Genomic DNA, 20,080 nt, shown 5'->3' with positions numbered 1-20,080 from the left:
ACTGCCTTAGACCACTGCGACACTCGGGAGCCCTACTGCTATGTTTACATATCGACCCAGCATGCTTTGCATGTGTGGAGGAGTAATGCAAAACCAAGTATCTCTTGCATCCATTTAACAAAATCTCCTTTGTAGTTCCATTTTGTTTGCATGTGGGAGCCATGTTGATCCAGTAGATAAGCTCCTAAATGGGAGGGAGATAGTTTCAGGTATTTGATAGATGACTACCATGTGTATTCGAGTGGTTGTTGATTTCAAGAGAATCTTTGGGGTACACCTGTGAGTTATGCAAGAACCACAGGCGGCCGTGGCACCTGTAATTGAGGAGGACGAGCTCATAGTAATGACTGGAACGGAATATATGGAATGGTATCGAGAACAGCAAACATGGTTTCTATGTGTTTGATACCATTCACTCTATTCCAGCCTTTATTATGAGCCATGCTCCCCTCAGCAGCCTCCTGTGGCAAGAACTCTATTAGTGGTTTTGGCTCCAAATCACATTTTATACGTCACATACAGATTACTGCAGGTATAGAAGGTGCTGTGAAATGCTTGTGATAGCTCCCTCAGCAGTTCAGTACATCATCAGTTAATGACGACAAAAACAGTCAAGTTATAAATAACAAGTCATAGAAGTAATGAGGTAGTATGCATGGTAATAATGGACTATTCGTATTTACAAATATAAAGTGGGTAGTGTCTTGGTCACGCAGTGGAATAACGTTAAATTGTATGCTGTTGGACTTCTTGAGAACCCGAGAGCCCATGCTTAATTTCTTCAGTCGCCTGAGGTTTTAGGGGCGCTGCTGCCTTCAACACCACGGTGGTGGTGTGACTGAACCATACCCGGTCATCTGTGACGTGCACACCAAGGAACTTGAAGCTTTTGAACCTCGCCACTGCAGCCCGTCGCTGAATATAGAGGCGCGCTTCAGCCCGTTTACTGTAGTCCACCATCAACTCCTTGGTTTTACTGTCATTAAGGCCGAGGCTGTTTTCCTTGCACCTCTCTGCCAGGACTCTAACCACCTCCCTGTAGGCTGTTGCGTCTGCGGTAAGGCCCACCACCATCGTGTCGTCAGCAAACTTAAATGGTGTTGGAGTCATGGGTGTACAAGGAGTATAGAAAGGGGCTGAGCACTATTCATTCGCGGGTGAGCTGTTTGTTCACCCGCACCCACCTGCAGTTGCTAAAAATCCATCCGCAACCGCGCGACTGACTATGCGATGAAGTGAAAATCTGAGGCCCGCACTGAACCTAAACCCGCAAATATGGGAAAATGCGCTGTAGCCTACAGACTGCGGAACATTTTTTGGGGGACATGATTTTAAAAATAGGCCCATGTTTCTGTTTTAAGCGTTAAACATTTTGCCAACTCTCAGGGCGTGAAACACACTCTTCTCACGCTCTCATGGCACACCTCTTATATCTCACGCGCATTGAAAAGTACTGCTTTTATTGTTCTAATTAGTCCATTATAGTCAGTGCATTAACTTTTCAACTGTGCTCCAAATCGTTTTGAAATCGGAGCATCTGCGACTGCAATTTAACATCACGAACGAACCTCTATCCTGTCTTGCTACAACGCTGAACTGCGGAATATTGACGCATATTATTGGTGAAGTTATGTTAAGGATCAAGGGGATTGGATGCATGTTTTAAAGAAACGCCCCTCAAGATTGGAGTGGTAATGAATGGCGATAGAACCTTTATCGATGAGTTTAAAACTGTATTAAAAAAAACTTATGCACAATGCTGTCAACAAAATTAGGTTGCTGTTACTCCTGCTTCTAATGCAGAATGCAGCCTTTTGACAGCATATTTAATCCACACTTGCAAAAGTGATTTTGGTGATTGGCATTTAGGCTGTGACAGACCCAGAGTATGTTTTAGCAGGGACGTTTGGGACGGTGACCTGATTTGGAACTATGAAAAATAATTTTGTCAAACAGATTATGAATCCAAAAGTGTACATTTTATTCTAGGGGGTGGACAATAAATAGAAACATAATTTAGTTTAGTGTGTAGGGGCAGGTCTGTCATCTTGTCTTCAGGATATTTTATCTATTTGCTATATTTAGTCTGATCAGTGGAACAATTGTCATTCTTAACAATGAGCAACGATATAGGGTAATTCCTGTGCTTGTCATCAAGAACACTACTGTTATTCCCCACACTTATTTTATATTTCCACTTCCCAATTTTGCCAGTGTTATCACTTATTTGAAATCTGATATGACTACTTGTGTCTTTGGAAATTAATTATATGAGGCCATGTATTTTTTCAGCCATTCATGGACAGTTTTGAATAAGTCATACAAATAAGCATGTTTATATTAAATATAATTTGACATTTTAGGGGGACTCAACTGTTCACGTCAATTTGTTTTCCAATAATACTCTGAATACTCCAATAATACTCCCTGTGAGTCTTCTCTCCATCCTCTCATTCTGAATGCAGTCCGTGTATCCATATTCAAATGAGAGGGAGCGAGAGAGAGAAGTTGCCTGCACATGTGTAAAGATCAAATGCTGCGTCCGCAGTTGGTTTGTTCTCACTCCTTTTGGTAAGGTTGTAGCGGTATTGGGATATTGATTAACCTCTTCAGTTTATCTTGGATACATTTTGTGGTTTTCACAGCTGTTTGTCTGATTAAATGTATTCCAGTGTGAATATCTAAAAAGGTAACCAGAACAAAGAAGTCTGAATCGTTCCAGTCGAAGGATGGGCAGGATTCAACACCTGATATTATGGGGTGAGTTCAAGTCTTGCGTTTCACAAATGTATTCTTTTTCAGTGTTGATTAAAGTTCTACAGAAAGGTGAACCTTTTTAGGGTCTAAAAAACAAACAATCATTAAGTTCTACTAACAAGAGAAGCAAAACTGTAACATGGAAAGCAGATATTGTATTTGGCAGGTTATTAAACCAGAAAGAAGGGCGCAAGAGTGAGAATTGTTTCATTCTTTTTAATAAAAAATGTTCGTGACATTTACAATGGATATTCTGTTTGTAAAAAATATATCCCTAACTTCCTGGACTAGCATTCCCTCATGCAAATTCATGCAAAGACATCCTATCAAACAAATCTAATGGCACCCAGTTGTAGACATGGAATAACAGTGGTGTCATTTTACTTATCTTTTGAATCAATAGTGCTGATTTTGGATCAGTTTTGCCTTCTAGATCACACAATGAACATAATTACATGGGCAGAGGGAACCTGATCCTAGAACAGCACTCCTACTCTGAAACACTTGCTATGGCCCCTGATCTAGGATCAGGTCCCCCGTGTCCATGTAATTATAATAAATATGATCTAAAAGGCTAAACTAATCCTAGATCAGCACTTATATTCTGATATGCATTATGAATATGGCCCTGAATGATACACAGGTGCTAAAAATCAGTCACATTTTAACATGACTTTTAGCCTTGCATTATAAAGTTTGCTGAATAGGATCATTGATTATCATACTGGAACTGAAAATGACTGTAAGCTGTATATGAATGTTAACTCATATTCAGATGCCTTCCTCCTTCCCTCCTCCCAGCTGTGTTGGTGGTGTGTTGTGTAGCTGAGAGACAGTACTTCCTCCAGTCACACACCTCCACCTGGGAACAGGCCAGACTACACTGCCAGGTAGAACACAAAAATATGGAAACAGCTTTATTGTCCCCATGGGACACTTTTCCTGGACACAAACTTCTTGTACGCAATGTAAAACAGCAGTGGCCAATTAATGTGTGCAGGCTTTTGTCAACCACAACCTAGCTTTAAAACGGCTGGTTAAATCAGTGACTCGATTGAGGACAATGATTAGATGATGATGTTATCAAATATTATTGCTGGACTGGAACAGAAGCTGGAACACATTGGCCCTCTAGGACCAGTACTGACCCAATATACCTGATATTATCCTTGTCCTGTTAGGCGTGCTACAAGGAGATGGTGAGCCTGACACCTGACAACATCCAGCAAATTGTCCAGAACCTGACCTCTTCTTACTGGATCGGCCTCCGCAAAACCATGAACAACAGCTCCTTCCCCTGGTCCCGCTGGTCCAACGGAGACCCCCTCACCTTCCAGAACTGGTACCCGGGTCGCCCCATACTCTCCAAGCCCAAGAATCCTGTGAACATCTTTAACAACTACTATTCCATCAGCCCCAATGTCTGTGGGTGTTGCTGCACCAATAACAGCAACTCTAGCTACCATGGTAACTCTACAGATGACCCTTTCACAGATAATGTAAACATGACTGCATCGGCAACGATGACACCAGCCGTGACAACCAAGGTGGCAAAGATGTCGTCTGTCATGACGAGCGGATCAACGTTCTTTACTGGAGTTACTGGTGGCATCAATGGCACCAATATGACTAGTGGGACCAATGGGACGAATGAAACTGAGACAGACGTGTACATTGAGGAGCCTTGCATAGCCATGCTCAGTTTCGGACTTTGGTTAGATAAAAACTGCTCAGAGCTTCTTCATTATATCTGCTATGAAGGTAAGGGGGGGTTAAAAAAAATACAAATGTTTCTAATTTACTGTGATGTTCCCTTGAAGTGGACTGAGATGTTGATGTTTGGGGTGCATTACTTACTGATAAACATATTGATGTGTTTTCTTTGACTTGCACCCTTTCCCCCCCTCTTTCTCTTTCCCCCTCACCCCAACCCACCCCAATCAACAACCGCATCTCACCTGTGTATGTAGACCGTTTCTACGGTAATGCCACCGTGACCAACAAGACACTACACAACGCGACTCTGAGCTGGACCCGTGGGCCTGGTGACATCAGTGGATACAGGGTGGAGGTCAAGTCCACTGACTACAACCTGACCCTAAACCACAGCAGTCTGAACCAGACCTATGACCTTTCCAACCTCACCGCCGGAACCAAGTACAGAGTCCAGGTGTTCCCCATTAAGTGTGGAAGAGACCTCAACCCACAGAACGTCTCCTTCTACACCAGTGAATATGGGGAATACCACTAGTAGCAAATGTTACTGTTGAATAGGGCCACTACAACTGCTGTTGTTGCTACTGTTCCACTACTTCTAATACTACTAGTTGTAGAGATCCTAGACAGATATCTATGTGTAGATGTTTATTATGATATTGCTGTAACAATGTGAAGACATCGATATCAATGATGACGATTATGCTAACTACTGATCATGAATTCTCTCTCAGAGCCTGGCGTGATCCAAAACCTCAAAGTCACCAATGTCTCAGAAACAAGCATCTCCCTGTCCTGGTTCGCTCCTGAGGGCAACCGTGACTTGTACAACATTCAGGTGAGGGATGAACCCGACCTGAAAATGACTACACGCACAGAGAGCGCCCTGGTCAAAGGCCTGATACCAGGAGGGTTCTACACGTTTGAGATCAACACCGAGGTGGAGGACAAGTCCATCGAGGGAGATCGACTGGATATCCCCTCCTACACCAGTGAGTCAGAGCACTGTTGTTGTATTTCCTATGCAAATGTTTAACTGCTTTTCCTAGAGGAACGTTTCCATAGTGGAAACTGTAAATAATAAGACTTTCCGTTTCAAATTCCATTTTAATTTCATTCCATTGAGAAAGTTAATGTAATTAGAATTGAAAGGTCAGTTTTATACATTTATATTTGCAGTTAAGAATTTCTTAACTGACTTGCCTAGTTAAATAAATAATATAAAAATGTTCAGTGCAGCTCACACACACACACACACACACTGATCTCTCCTTTTTCCTTCAGAACCAGGAATGGTGTCAAACTTAAAGGCGTTTGCTCTTACTAAGAACAGTGTCCACTTCCAATGGGAACAGCCGAGAGGTAACACCTCTGGGTACAGAGTGCACGCCTGGAGAGAAGAAAACAACACGTATGTAGAATACTATAGAACGTTACCAAGTATGTAGGCTACTATAGAACGTTACCAAGTATGTAGGCTACTATAGAACGTTACCAAGTATGTAGGCTACTATAGAACGTTACCAAGTATGTAGGCTACTATAGAACGTTACCAAGTATGTAGGCTACTATAGAACGTTAACAAGTATGTAGGCTACTATAGAACGTTAACAAGTATGTAGGCTACTATAGAACGCTAACAAGTATGTAGGCTACTATAGAACGTTACCAAGTATGTAGCCTACTATAGAACGTTAACAAGTATGTGGGCTACTATAGAACGTTAACAAGTATGTAGGCTACTATAGAACGTTACCAAGTATGTAGCCTACTATAGAACGTTACCAAGTATGTACGCTACTATAGAACGTTAACAAGTATGTAGGCTACTATAGAACGTTAACAAGTATGTAGGCTACTATAGAACGTTAACAAGTATGTAGGCTACTATAGAACGTTACCAAGTATGTAGCCTACTATAGAACGTTACCAAGTATGTGGGCTACTATAGAACGTTACCAAGTATGTAGCCTACTATAGAATGTTACCAAGTATGTGGGCTACTATAGAACGTTAACAAGTATGTGGGCTACTATAGAACGTTAACAAGTATGTGGGCTACTATAGAACGTTAACAAGTATGTAGGCTACTATAGAACGTTAACAAGTATGTAGGCTACTATAGAACGTTAACAAGTATGTGGGCTACTATAGAACGTTACCAAGTATGTAGGCTACTATAGAACGTTACCAAGTATGTGGGCTACTATAGAACGTTACCAAGTATGTGGGCTACTATAGAACGTTACCAAGTATGTGGGCTACTATAGAACGTTACCAAGTATGTGGGCTACTATAGAACGTTACCAAGTATGTGGGCTACTATAGAACGTTAACAAGTATGTGGGCTACTATAGAACGTTACCAAGTATGTAGGCTACTATAGAACGTTACCAAGTATGTAGGCTACTATAGAACGTTACCAAGTATGTGGGCTACTATAGAACGTTACCAAGTATGTGGGCTACTATAGAACGTTACCAAGTATGTGGGCTACTATAGAACGTTACCAAGTATGTGGGCTACTATAGAACGTTACCAAGTATGTGGGCTACTATAGAACGTTACCAAGTATGTGGGCTACTATAGAACGTTACCAAGTATGTGGGCTACCATAGAACGTTACCAAGTATGTGGGCTACTATAGAACGTTACCAAGTATGTAGGCTACTATAGAACGTTAACAAGTATGTAGGCTACTATAGAACGTTACCAAGTATGTAGGCTACTATAGAACGTTACCAAGTATGTGGGCTACTATAGAACGTTACCAAGTATGTGGGCTACTATAGAACGTTACCAAGTATGTGGGCTACTATAGAACGTTACCAAGTATGTGGGCTACTATAGAACGTTACCAAGTATGTGGGCTACTATAGAACGTTACCAAGTATGTGGGCTACTATAGAACGTTACCAAGTATGTGGGCTACTATAGAACGTTACCAAGTATGTGGGCTACTATAGAACGTTACCAAGTATGTGGGCTACTATAGAACGTTACCAAGTATGTGGGCTACTATAGAACGTTACCAAGTATGTGGGCTACTATAGAACGTTAACAAGTATGTGGGCTACTATAGAACGTTACCAAGTATGTGGGCTACTATAGAACGTTACCAAGTATGTGGGCTACTATAGAACGTTACCAAGTATGTGGGCTACTATAGAACGTTACCAAGTATGTGGGCTACTATAGAACGTTACCAAGTATGTGGGCTACTATAGAACGTTACCAAGTATGTGGGCTACTATAGAACGTTACCAAGTATGTGGGCTACTATAGAACGTTACCAAGTATGTGGGCTACTATAGAACGTTACCAAGTAGTATGTGGGCTACTATAGAACGTTACCAAATATGTGGGCTACTATAGAACGTTACCAAGTATGTGGGCTACTATAGAACGTTACCAAGTATGTGGGCTACTATAGAACGTTACCAAGCATGTGGGCTACTATAGAACGTTACCAAGCATGTGGGCTACTATAGAACGTTAACAAGCATGTGGGCTACTATAGAACGTTAACAAGCATGTGGGCCACTATAGAACGTTAACAAGCATGTGGGCCACTATAGACACGGAAACAAGCATGTGGGCCACTATAGACACGGAAACAAGCATGTGGGCCACTATAGACACGGAAACAAGCATGTGGGCCACTATAGACACGTTAACAAGCATGTGGGCCACTATAGACACGGTAACAAGCATGTGGGCCACTATAGACACGGTAACAAGCATGTGGGCTACTATAGACACGGTAACAAGCATGTGGGCCACTATAGACACGGTAACAAGCATGTGGGCCACTATAGACACGGTAACAAGCATGTGGGCCACTATAGACACGGTAACAAGCATGTGGGCCACTATAGACACGGTAACAAGCATGTGGGCCACTATAGACACGGTGACAAGCATGTGGGCCACTATAGACACGGTAACAAGCATGTGGGCTACTATAGACACGGTAACAAGCATGTGGGCTACTATAGACACGGTAACAAGCATGTGGGCCACTATAGACACGGTAACAAGCATGTGGGCCACTATAGACACGGTAACAAGCATGTGGGCCACTATAGACACGGTAACAAGCATGTGGGCCACTATAGACACGGTAACAAGCATGTGGGCCACTATAGACACGGTAACAAGCATGTGGGCTACTATAGACACGGTAACAAGCATGTGGGCTACTATAGACACGGTAACAAGCATGTGGGCTACTATAGACACGGTAACAAGCATGTGGGCTACTATAGACACGGTAACAAGCATGTGGGCTACTATAGACACGGTAACAAGCATGTGGGCTACTATAGACACGGTAACAAGCATGTGGGCTACTATAGACACGGTAACAAGCATGTGGGCTACTATAGACACGGTAACAAGCATGTGGGCTACTATAGACACGGTAACAAGCATGTGGGCTACTATAGACACGTTAACAAGCATGTGGGCTACTATAGACACGGTAACAAGCATGTGGGCTACTATAGACACGGTAACAAGCATGTGGGCTACTATAGACACGGTAACAAGCATGTGGGCTACTATAAACACGGTAACAAGCATGTGGGCTACTATAGACACGTTAACAAGCATGTGGGCTACTATAGACACGGTAACAAGCATGTGGGCTACTATAGACACGGTAACAGGCATGTGGGTTACTATAGACACGTTAACAGGCATGTGGGCTACTATAGACACGTTAACAGGCATGTGGGCTACTATAGAACGGTAACAAGCATGTGGGCTACTATAGACACGTTAACAAGCATGTGGGCTACTATAGACACGTTAACAAGCATGTGGGCCACTATAGAACGTTAACAAGTCGTAGCCCAAAACAAACAGCAAATAAAATTTTATTGGTCACATACACATAGTTAGCAGATGTTATTGCGAGTGTAGCGAAATGCTTGCGCTTCTAATTCCGACAGTGCAGCAATAAATAACATGTAATCTAAAAATTCCACAACAGCTACCTAATACACACATATCTAAGTAAAGGAATAGAATAAGAATACGTACATAAATTCAGCAATAAAAGAAACGTCCTCTCACTGTCGACTGCATTTTATTTTCAGCAAACTTAACATATGTAAATATTTGTATGAACATAAAAGATTCAACAACTGAGACATAAACTGAACAAGTTCCACAGACGTGTGAAAGATTAGTGGAGTCTGTGAGTAGCTGGACAGGTAGGATGACTGACAGTGAAGGTGAACAGGTGGTCACGGGTCAAGTGACAGAGGAATGGGTGAGACTGAGGCAGGAATTCCTTTAACCATTAAGTGGTATATTTACTGGGTAGTGTGGATTCATGGATGCACAGAACTTCTGGATTAGACGGAGTTAAGGAAGAGAAAGCAGCGAGATCGGGTGATGGCGGTTTCCTCCTTTTATGGAGTTGAGATCTGTCGGACATTTCCACCTGACGTAATTAAAACGCCCCTAGCCCAGCTGAGCAAGTGGCCATGAATTAAAGGATTCTTCCACCAACTCCATGAGCCTTTTCTACAATGTGACTAACAGAAATTGAATAATGTGTCCCTGAACAAGGGGGGGTGAAAATCAAAAGTAACAGTCAGTATCTGGTGTGGCCACCAGCTGCATTAAGTACTGCAGTGCATCTCCTCCTCATGGACTGCACCAGATTTGCCAGTTCTTGCTGTGAGATGTTACCCCATTCTTCCACCAAGGCACCTGCAAGTTCCCAGACATTTCTGGGGGGAATGGCCTTAGCCCTCACCCTCCGACCCCACAGGTCCCAGACGTGCTCAATGGGGTTGAGATCCGGGCTCTTCGCTGGCCTTGGCAGAACACTGACATTCCTGTCATGCAGGAAATCACGCACAGAACGAGCAGTATGGTGGTGGCATTGTCATGCTGGAGGGTCATGTCAGTATGAGTCTGCAGGAAGGGTACCACATCAGGGAGGAGGAAGTCTTCCCTGTAACGCACAGCATTGAGATTGCCTGCAATTACAACAAGCTCAGTCCAATGATGCTGTGACACATCGCCCCAGACCATAACGGACCCGCCACCTCCAAATCAATCCCGCTCCAGAGTACAGGCCTCGGTGTAACGCTCATTCCTTCGACGATAAACGCGAATCCGACCATCACCCCTGGTGAGACAAAACCGCAACTTGTCAGTGAAGAGCACATTTTGCCAGTCCTGTCTGGTCCAGTGACGGTGGGTTTGTGCCCATAGGCGACATTGTTGCCGGTGATGTCTGGTGAGGACCTGCCTAACAACAGGCCTACCAGCCCTGAGTCCAGCCTCTCTCAGCCTATTGCGGACAGTCTGAGCACTGATGGAGGGATTGTGCGTTCCTGATGTAACTCGGGCAGTTGTTGTTGCCATCCTGTACCTGTCCCGCAGGTGTGATGTTCAGATGTACCGATCCTGTGCAGGTGTTGTTACACGTGGTCTGCCACTGCGAGGACGGTCAGCTGTCCGTCCTGTCTCCCTGTAGCGCTGTCTTAGGCGTCTCACAGTACGGAAATTGCAATTTATTGCCCTGGCCACATCTCCAGTCCTCATGCCTCCTTGCAGCATGCCTAAGGCACATTCACACAGATAAGCAGGGACCCTGGGCATCTTTCTTTTGGTGTTTTTCAGAGTCAGTAGAAAGGCCTCTTTAGTGTCCTAAGTTTTCATAACTGACCTTAATTGCCTGCCGTCTGTAAGCTGTTAGTGTCTTAACGACTGTTCCCCAGGTGCATGTTCATTAATTGTTTATGGTTCATTGAACAAGCATGGGAAACAGTGTTTAAACCCTTTACAATGAAGATCTGTGAAGTTTTTACGAATTATCTTTGAAAGACAGGGTCCTGGAAAAAAGGACATTTCATTTTTTTCTGAGTACATAAATATATGGATGAGCAATGACAGAGCGGCATAGGCAAGATGCAATAGATGGTATAAAATACAGCGTGTGTATATATATATATATATATATGAGATGAGTAATGCAAGATATGTAAACATTAAAGTGACTAGTGATCCATTTATTAAAGTGGCTAAAGATTTAAGTCTGTATGTAGGCAGCAGCCTCTCTGTGTTAGTTATGGCTGTTTAACAGTCTGATGGCCTTGAGATAGAAGCTGTTTTTCAGTCTCTCGGTCCCAGCTTTGCCATTTGACTTTCTACTGCTAATGTTTTCATAAATAAACAGACCCAACTGTTGCGTCATAGGAACAGTCAGGACATGCATGTAAAAATGGCATGCAAATTCACATAGAAATGTAATGTATAGAACACACTCCATTACCCTGCTTTATGGAACAGAGAACAGACTTTGAACTACAGTGTATGACAAGGACGCATGTGAATAGGATTGACACAAGGCCATTGTTTATTTTGAGTATAGAATGAAAGACATAATCTTGGATCATCATATTCTGACAAACACGAGTCTGACGGTGGGGAACCAGTCGGCAGGTGCCAAGATCTGGCTGAGCGTTGTGGCACTGGTGCCCAACGGATCGGTTGAGGGAGAACTCAGCAAAGTGATAGGCCTCACCAGTGAGTATGGACAGATGATAATGGTGTAAGGTGAAATTGCCCCTGGACACACTGATCGGGAGTCAGTTTTGCATTTTCCCCACTAATGGTTAAGGTTGGGGGAGGCAAAGCTGATCCTAGACCTGTACCTAGGGGAAACTTCTCGCCGGAGCGACGATAATGAAGCATTAGTTCATTGAGAGGGTGGTTGATTGGGTAGTGGATTTATTGGGTGGTGGATTTATTGGGTGGTGGATTGGGTAGTGGATTTATTGGGTTGTGGATTTATTGGGTAGTGGATTTATTGGGTGGTTGATTGGTAAGGTGGACAGTATTTTTGTGAATGGTGTATAATAACTGTATATTATCATAGCAATAGCCTAATCATTTCACACTACCATTATTATTCTCAATTTGTCACTTTTATATCTTTCTCTTGTCTCACATTCATCCTTCTCTCCCTCTTTCCCTTTCTCCCCCATAGCTCCAGGTGAAGTTACTAACTTACTGCTGCTCATTACTGAGGACACCATCAACGTGTCCTGGAAACATCCTCAGGGAAACTACGAGATATTCAGTGTTCAGCTCAACCTAACCGCCTCTAACAAGGAAGTGAAAACAGAGAATACAACTGCCAGTCAACTCTCATTCACCGCCCTAAATGCAGGAGCTAGCTATACAGTGACAGTCACCACTCTAAATGGGTATCTCAAGAGTGACCCAGTGAGCAATACTAATTTCACTCGTGAGTTACTAGTTAATCTTTCTCTCTTTGAATAGATGAACACATTCCATCAATATTGATACATAGCAGTAGTATAAAAATACAAGAAAGACATTTAGACTTTTTATTGTTGACATCTAGTCAATATTATTCTTACCCATGTACAGTACATTGTCAAAGGGCAACAGCTGATGTGAATTTCAAAAGCTTTTGACCTTTGAGAGGTTTTGCACTTTGAGATGTATAATTTTCCATTATACCTTTAAGTCACGCCTCTCTCTACCGTTCTTCTGTCTCCTTCCCTTAGTTCCTCTCCCACCGCAATCAGCCAAAATCGATTTCTTCAATGAGAGTCATGTCACCCTGTCATGGAAAGCCCCCGTGGCATCCCAAGGTGTAGAAGTAATGTACCTGGTGAAATACTTAACTGAATTCTGGAATGATACGCAGACGAAGGAGACAAACGCCACCAACTATGCATTTAATGAGTTGCATGCTGGAACCAATTACACCTTCGAAGTACGAGTGACGGCAGGAACCCAGGAAAGCCAGCCCATCCAAACATCACAGAACACAAGTAAATTACTCACCACATCAGACATATTTACATGTTGTTGAAATATCTTGCTAACATATCTAATAATGATCGGTGACAATGTTTGTTGTGGGTGACCTTTCTTCATCACATCTTAACTCACATGGGTCTCTCTCTGGGTCTTGCTCTCTCTCTCTCTCTCTCTCTCTCTCTCTCTCTTTCCCTTCTCTCCCCCCCTCTCTCTGCCAGCTGCTACGGTGAGAGTTCGAACTATGACTATGGCGTGTTCCTCCAGCGAACCTTCCATCTGTGAGGATAGCGGAACACAGAGAGAGGTCCTGCAAAATGTGAGGTCATCACAACATCCTCCAATCATAGTACATTCATCACCAGATCCTCCAATCACGTTACATTCATCACCACATCTTCCAATTACATTACATTCATCACCACATCCTCCAATCACATTACATGTGTAGTCATTTTTAGCAGCTGCTCCTATCCAGAGCCACATACAATGAATTGGTAAAACAACCACATAGCAGGATAATTGCAAGAAATATTTTTGTAAAAAGCTGCAATGAGCAACAGTAGTTAGTGAAAATATAGAGAAAAATACATACAGAAGTTCAGTGTCAGATGTTTTCCCCCATCACATACCGAATAAATCAAATGGAATATATTGTCTTACACGTTGAATACAAAACTATTTTTTTTCTGTATTTTTATGTCTGTACTTTTTTTGTTACAGTTGAAGAGCCATTTCCGCAAGTCGTTCAGCAAGATGGAAAATGAAATTTGGGTTGATAAGGTGTTCTGGGAACTGGAGTGGCGAGAGGCATAATTACACACACACACACACACGCACACACACACACACGTACAGATCATCTATTCAATATAATTTCTTAGTCAAGATTAAGATGAATTGTATTTTGATAATAAAAAAAATATAACAATAGATAAATGAAGAGTTAGATGCATGCCAAGAATGTATGTGTTTTGAATTTCTTGTCTTGTCTATACTTGTCTTGCTTGTTTTCAGGATATATGTTTTACAAATGCATTTTAGTAAGGTATTTTCTCTGACCAAATTACTGAATAAAAATCTGACTCTTGGTGTGCATTATATATATATTTTTACTAGTGTTTTCTTTAAAACTAGGTTTTTGCATCTCGATCAAGAAGGCACCCGATGCTCAGGACGAATATGTGTTGGAAGTTGGTTATTCAATTCAACTTAACTGGAGACCCCCAGCAAGCATGTGACATAATAGTTTTTTAATTGTTTTTATTTGTAATTGGTCAGCCATGTTAGGCGGGGCAGTGGATTACTTTTGTATGGTTGCTCAATGTTGAAGATTAAATTGTATCCACTCAGATCCGTTGAGGTCCTTCCTATAGGTAGTTATTATAGTTAATTACGATAGCTGTCTATTAATATAGCTTTGTATCTATTGTAATGGACAGCTATAGTAAAATGGCTATAGTGCGAGGTAGAACCTTCCGAATAAGCTGGCCTGTGGCTTGCTGACACCGATCTCCTGTTTGAGAGACAAGGCATCCTCCAGAGTATTTGACACAATGCGCGCTGATGGGAATAGTCTAAAACCGGAATAGAAACAGGAAGAAATGTGACAAACGTGATACAGCCTCTTCTCTGCTGTTATGTTTGTGTATCACATCAGGCCGTGTTTGGGAGTCGACTGTAAGAAGGAAGAGGTTGGAACGGCGAAGCATAGGGTCCAGACAGCAACATAGGTTGACCCCCTTCTAGACAGTAGACACTTTTGGCAAATATGTCAAAGAAGAAAATGCTTTCAAATTTTTTTGCATAACCTAATTTGTTGAAAAGGGTTGTTCAAAAGGTACTAAACACTGGTGCACATATTTGTGTCTGTCCCAATTCATAGAGGAAGAGGAGAGGAGACAAAAGTTGGGAGGATAGCAAAGGAGAAGAGGGCAAGGGACAGGTAATCCTTCACGCTGTGTCACAGGTTGTGCTGTCTGGTTCAGTCTGCTTTCCAACAGACAGGGAGACAAATTCACCTTTCATCAGCACAATAATCCAAAACACAAGGCCAAATATACACGAACGTTGCTTACCAAGACGACATTGAATGTTCCAGTTTTGATTTAAATCGGCTAAAAAATCTATAGCAGTCTAAAATTGCCGTTTAACAATGATCGACAACCAACTTGACAGAGTTTGAAGAATTTTCAAATGAATCATGTGCAAATATTGTACAATCCAGGTGTGCAAAGCTCTTAGAGACTTACCCAGAAAGACTAACAGCTTTAATTGATGCCAATGTAATTCTAACATGTATTGACTCAGGGGTTGTGAATACTTTTGTTAATGAGATATTTCTGTAATTCATGAAAATAAAAATGGGTGAGAAACTATCTATTTAATCCATCTTGAATTCAGGCTCTAGCAAATGTGGAATAAGTCAAGGTGTATGAATACTTCCCGAAGGCACTGTGAGAATCAATACATATATATATATAAAAGTGTTTTATTTGTTCAATAGTTTTTTTAAACAAATTTCCTTCCACTTAGATAGTTGATAAAAACAAATGTAATCCCACCTTGTAACACAACAAAATGTGGAACAATTAAAGGGTTGTGAACACATTCTGAAGGCAATGTACAATGCGATCAATCTATCTCGGATGAGTTAGTTGACTATTATGATCTATTGACTCAATGTCAAAGTACATTGTCAATATACAATTGAAGTCGGAAGTTTACATACACCTTAGCCAAATACATTTAAACTCAGTTTTTCACAATTCCTGACATTTAATCATAGTAAAAATTCCCTGTCTTAAATCAGGTAGGATCACCACTTTATTTTAAGGATGTGAAATGTCAGAATAATAGAGAGAATGATTTATTTCAGCTTTTATTTCTTTCATCAAATTCCAAGTGGGTCAGAAGTTTACATACACTCAATTAGTATTTGGTAGCATTGCCTTTAAATTGTTTAATTTGGGTCAAACGTTTTGGGTAGCCTTCTCACAATAAGTTGGGTGAAATTTGGCCCATTCCTCCTGACAGAGCTCGTGTTTTTAGGCCTCCTTGATTGCACATGCTTCTTCAGTTCTGCCCACACATTTTCTATATGATTGAGGTCAGGGCTTTGTGATGGCTACTCCAATACCTTGACTTTGTTGTCCTTAAGCCATTTTGCCACAACTTTGGAAGTATGCTTGGGGTCATTGTCCACTTGGAAGACCCAATTGCAACCAAGCTTTAACTTCCTGACTGATGTCTTGAGATGTTGCTTCAATATATCCACATAATTTTCCATCCTCATGATGCCATCTATTTTGTGAAGTGCACCAGTCCCTCCTGCAGCAAAGCACCCCCACAACATGATGTTGTCACCCCCGTGCTTCACGGTTGGGATGGTGTTCTTCGGCTTACTCCCCCTTTTTCCTCCAAACATAACAATGGTCATTATGGCCAAACAGTTGTTTCATCAGACCAGAGGACATTTCTCCAAAAAGTACGAACTTTGTCCCCATGTGCAGTTGCAAACCGTAGTCTGGCTTTTTTATGGCGGTTTTGAAGCAGTGGCTTCTTCCTTGCTGAGCGGTGTCGTGGTAATTTCCTGTATTACTCAATGATGAGAGAGCCAACCACACACAAGTCAGAGTTATATTATAAAGTCCATCTTTAATTATATATGAGCTTCACCATAGCCCTTTTTTGACGCTCAGATCAATTCAGTGTCTATAAATGAATTATCTGAGAGTTCCTACAAAACAATTCTTAGTATAATTTATAGTCAAGACACACCCCTCTCAACTTACATGACGAATAACAGATCTTAGGAACATTACAAAGAACATTTTACTTGAAAGAGGAGTATCCCATCCAGATAGCATTAACTATAAATTATCATTCAGTTTGGTCTCCTAAAACGAGATTCTAATCTCGTTCTTGGTACCGCTTAGGACCAAAACATTACCTCATCCAATGGCATATATCAATTGTCAATTCTAGATACTCCCATTTCAAATACACCCCCTCCTGGACAAGATCAGAAAAGACAGTGAGCCTCTTAGGTCATATACTAGGTCAAGATAAGGGCAACCTCAGAGGGGACATACAATAGTTACAGACACATTCCCATAAGAAGACAAGCCTCCATTCTGTCCTCCTCCCCTTCTGATATTCTTCATAGCATCACATGGTTTAACAGATACATTGACATATGAAGACAAGCCTGACCTCTCCCCTCTCTGGGCCCCAAGTGACTAAGCCCTAGCTGAGAAGGGATAACTGCAACTGCCAACAGTATAGTCCAAAAGAAGACATTCTAATGACCAGAATAAAATAAAACATCTTATTTATCTATGTTACCTAACTAATTCTGATTCAGCCACGACAGCGGCCTTTCAGGTTATGTTGATATAGGACTCGTTTTACTGTGGATATAGATACATTTGTACCTGTTTCGTCCAGCATCTTCACAAGGTCCTTTGCTGTTGTTCTGGGATTGATTTGCACCTTTCGCACCAAAGTACGTTCATCTCAAGGAGACAGAACGCGTCTCCTTCCTGAGCGGTATGACGACTGCGTGGTCCCATGATGTTTAAACTTGCGTACTATTGTTTGTACAGATGAACGTGGTACCTTCAGGCGTTTGGAAATTGCTCCCAAGGATGAACCAGACTTGTGGAGGTCTACAATTTTTTTTCTGAGGTCTTGGCTGATTTCTTTTGATTTTCCCATGATGTCAAGCAAAGAGGCACTGAGTTTGAAGGTAGGCCTTGAAATACATCCACATGTACACCTCCAATTGACTCAAATTATGTCAAGTAGCCTAACAGAGGCTTCTAAAGCCATGACATCATTTTCTGGAATTTTCCAAGCTGTTTAAAGGCACAGTCAACTTAGTGTATGTAAACCTCTGACCCACTGGAATTGTGATACAGTGAATTGTAAGTGAAATAATCTGTCTGTAAACAATTTTTGGAAAAATTACTTGTGTCATGCACAAAGTAGATGTCTTAACCGACTTGCCAAAACTATAGTTAACAAAACATTTGTGGAGTGGTTGAAAAACGAGTTTTAATGATTCCAAACTAAGTGTATGTTAACTTCCGACTTCAACTGTAGGTCCAGTAGCCAACCAGTTTTGATGACTGTGACCTTGTTCTTCTTTTAGTGATTCCTATAAACCTAGTCTTCCAAACCAAAACCAACAGAACATGCTTCTTGAGACCACTTCTTATGTGGTATCGTATGCTTAAACTATTCTGTCACTGTCTGCCTCATATACCATTCCTCTCCCCCATCGTGTAGTACCCAGATGTGTCCAGAGCGGTGGCTGTGGTGGCTGCAACTTCTTCTCTGTGGGTCTGGAGGAGAACAGGAAGTGGAGGGAAAGCTCAGAAATCTGTCAGCAGCCCAGCTGCCATAAAGGACCACACTGAGATGGTAGGAAGAAGGAGAGAGGGATAAAAAAAGAGAGAGTGTGTGTGTGTGAGAGAGCAAAAAGATGCAACAGATTGAGGTAGATATTTTATTAGTGTGATCCTCAGAGAGAGAAGAGTGAGGAAGAATGAGATGAGAGATCAGGGTTGTTGACAGATACATATAGTTGGTACCAGAGCTATACAGTATACTGTGTGTGGTACCAGATACATATAGTTGGTACCAGAGCTATACAGTGTACTGTGTGTGCGCACACACACACACACACACACACACACACACACACACACACACACACACACACACACACACACACACACACACACACACACACACACACACAAAGGATTTAGACCCCTTGACTTTTTCCACATTTTGTTAGGTTACAGCCTTATTCTAAAATTGATCGTTTTCCCCCCCCTCGTCAACCTACACACAATACCCCATAATGACAAAGCAAAAACAGTTTTTTAGACATTTTTGCAAATGTATAAAAGAAAAAAACTTTAGTATCACATTTACATAAGTATTCAGACCCTTTACTCAGTACTTTGTTGAAGCACCTGTCGTGTCTTTGCTGTCATTAAATTGAAGACTTATAGTTTTTATCAAAGATTCTCTGTAATTAGTTATTACGCGATCAACTAAATAATAACGTAACTAATTAACTAGGAATTTGGGGGCACCAGGGAAAGTAGTCAGATTACAAAGTTATAATTTCCCAATATAACCTTTCAGATATTTTCATATCTGATCAATAGTCTTCTGATTAATGATTTATTTATTTTACCTCACGTTAGTCTCATTCCAAACGTCGTAAATTGTTGGTTATCTGCACGAACCCAGTCTTCACTATGAGTCATCCATACATCAATTGTCTTAAATCATTTATTTATTACTAACTAAGTAATTCACAGAAATGCATAAACAAACAAACAAACTTAAAATGGTTACATGAAATGATGGGAGAAATATGCCCTAGTGGACTGAACCGGCATGGCGGCTTGTTAGACAAAGGGAAAATTGGGGTCGACTAAGAAGTCACTACAGAGTTCATAATTATAACAATTGACATGCTAATCCTTTACACATGAACGCTCACTCATTCGGGAACAATTGCAATCAATATATATATATTTACGCTCAGTGTGTCGTCTTGATCGCTGGAGAAAAGTTAGTTTCTGTTGGAGTTTCTTCTGTCTCTGTCTTGGTTATTGTGGATAGTTCAGAGTGACATTCGTTATAGAATGGGTGTTTCGGTGGTTGTCGTTCTTCGCGTTCAATGATACCGAATTCCTAGCTGCAGACTAGTAGTCAATATCAAAGACTTGTTCTTATTCTGTCGGTATAGTCTTTGAGTTTAACC

The 20,080-nt window shown here is 41.5% G+C and overlaps 1 protein-coding gene across 1 annotated transcript; it reads left to right on the top strand.

The window, feature by feature from the left end:
- Positions 1-624: 624 nt before the first annotated feature.
- LOC120049610 (receptor-type tyrosine-protein phosphatase eta) lies at positions 625-14,424 on the top strand. Its single transcript, XM_038995912.1, has 11 exons — positions 625-2,760; positions 3,559-3,647; positions 3,939-4,518; positions 4,728-4,985; positions 5,208-5,465; positions 5,758-5,884; positions 11,870-12,024; positions 12,488-12,748; positions 13,035-13,304; positions 13,512-13,609; positions 14,014-14,424. The coding sequence occupies exons 1-11, from the start codon at positions 2,730-2,732 to the stop codon at positions 14,104-14,106; spliced, it is 2,220 nt and encodes a 739-aa protein (XP_038851840.1). The 5' UTR covers positions 625-2,729; the 3' UTR covers positions 14,107-14,424.
- Positions 14,425-20,080: the final 5,656 nt, after the last annotated feature.

This window comes from Salvelinus namaycush, chromosome 6 (assembly GCF_016432855.1).
Source record: "Salvelinus namaycush isolate Seneca chromosome 6, SaNama_1.0, whole genome shotgun sequence".
Classification (NCBI taxonomy): Eukaryota; Metazoa; Chordata; class Actinopteri; order Salmoniformes; family Salmonidae; genus Salvelinus; species Salvelinus namaycush.
Note: the sequence above shows the minus strand (reverse complement) of the source record. Positions and strands in the feature narration are given on the sequence as shown.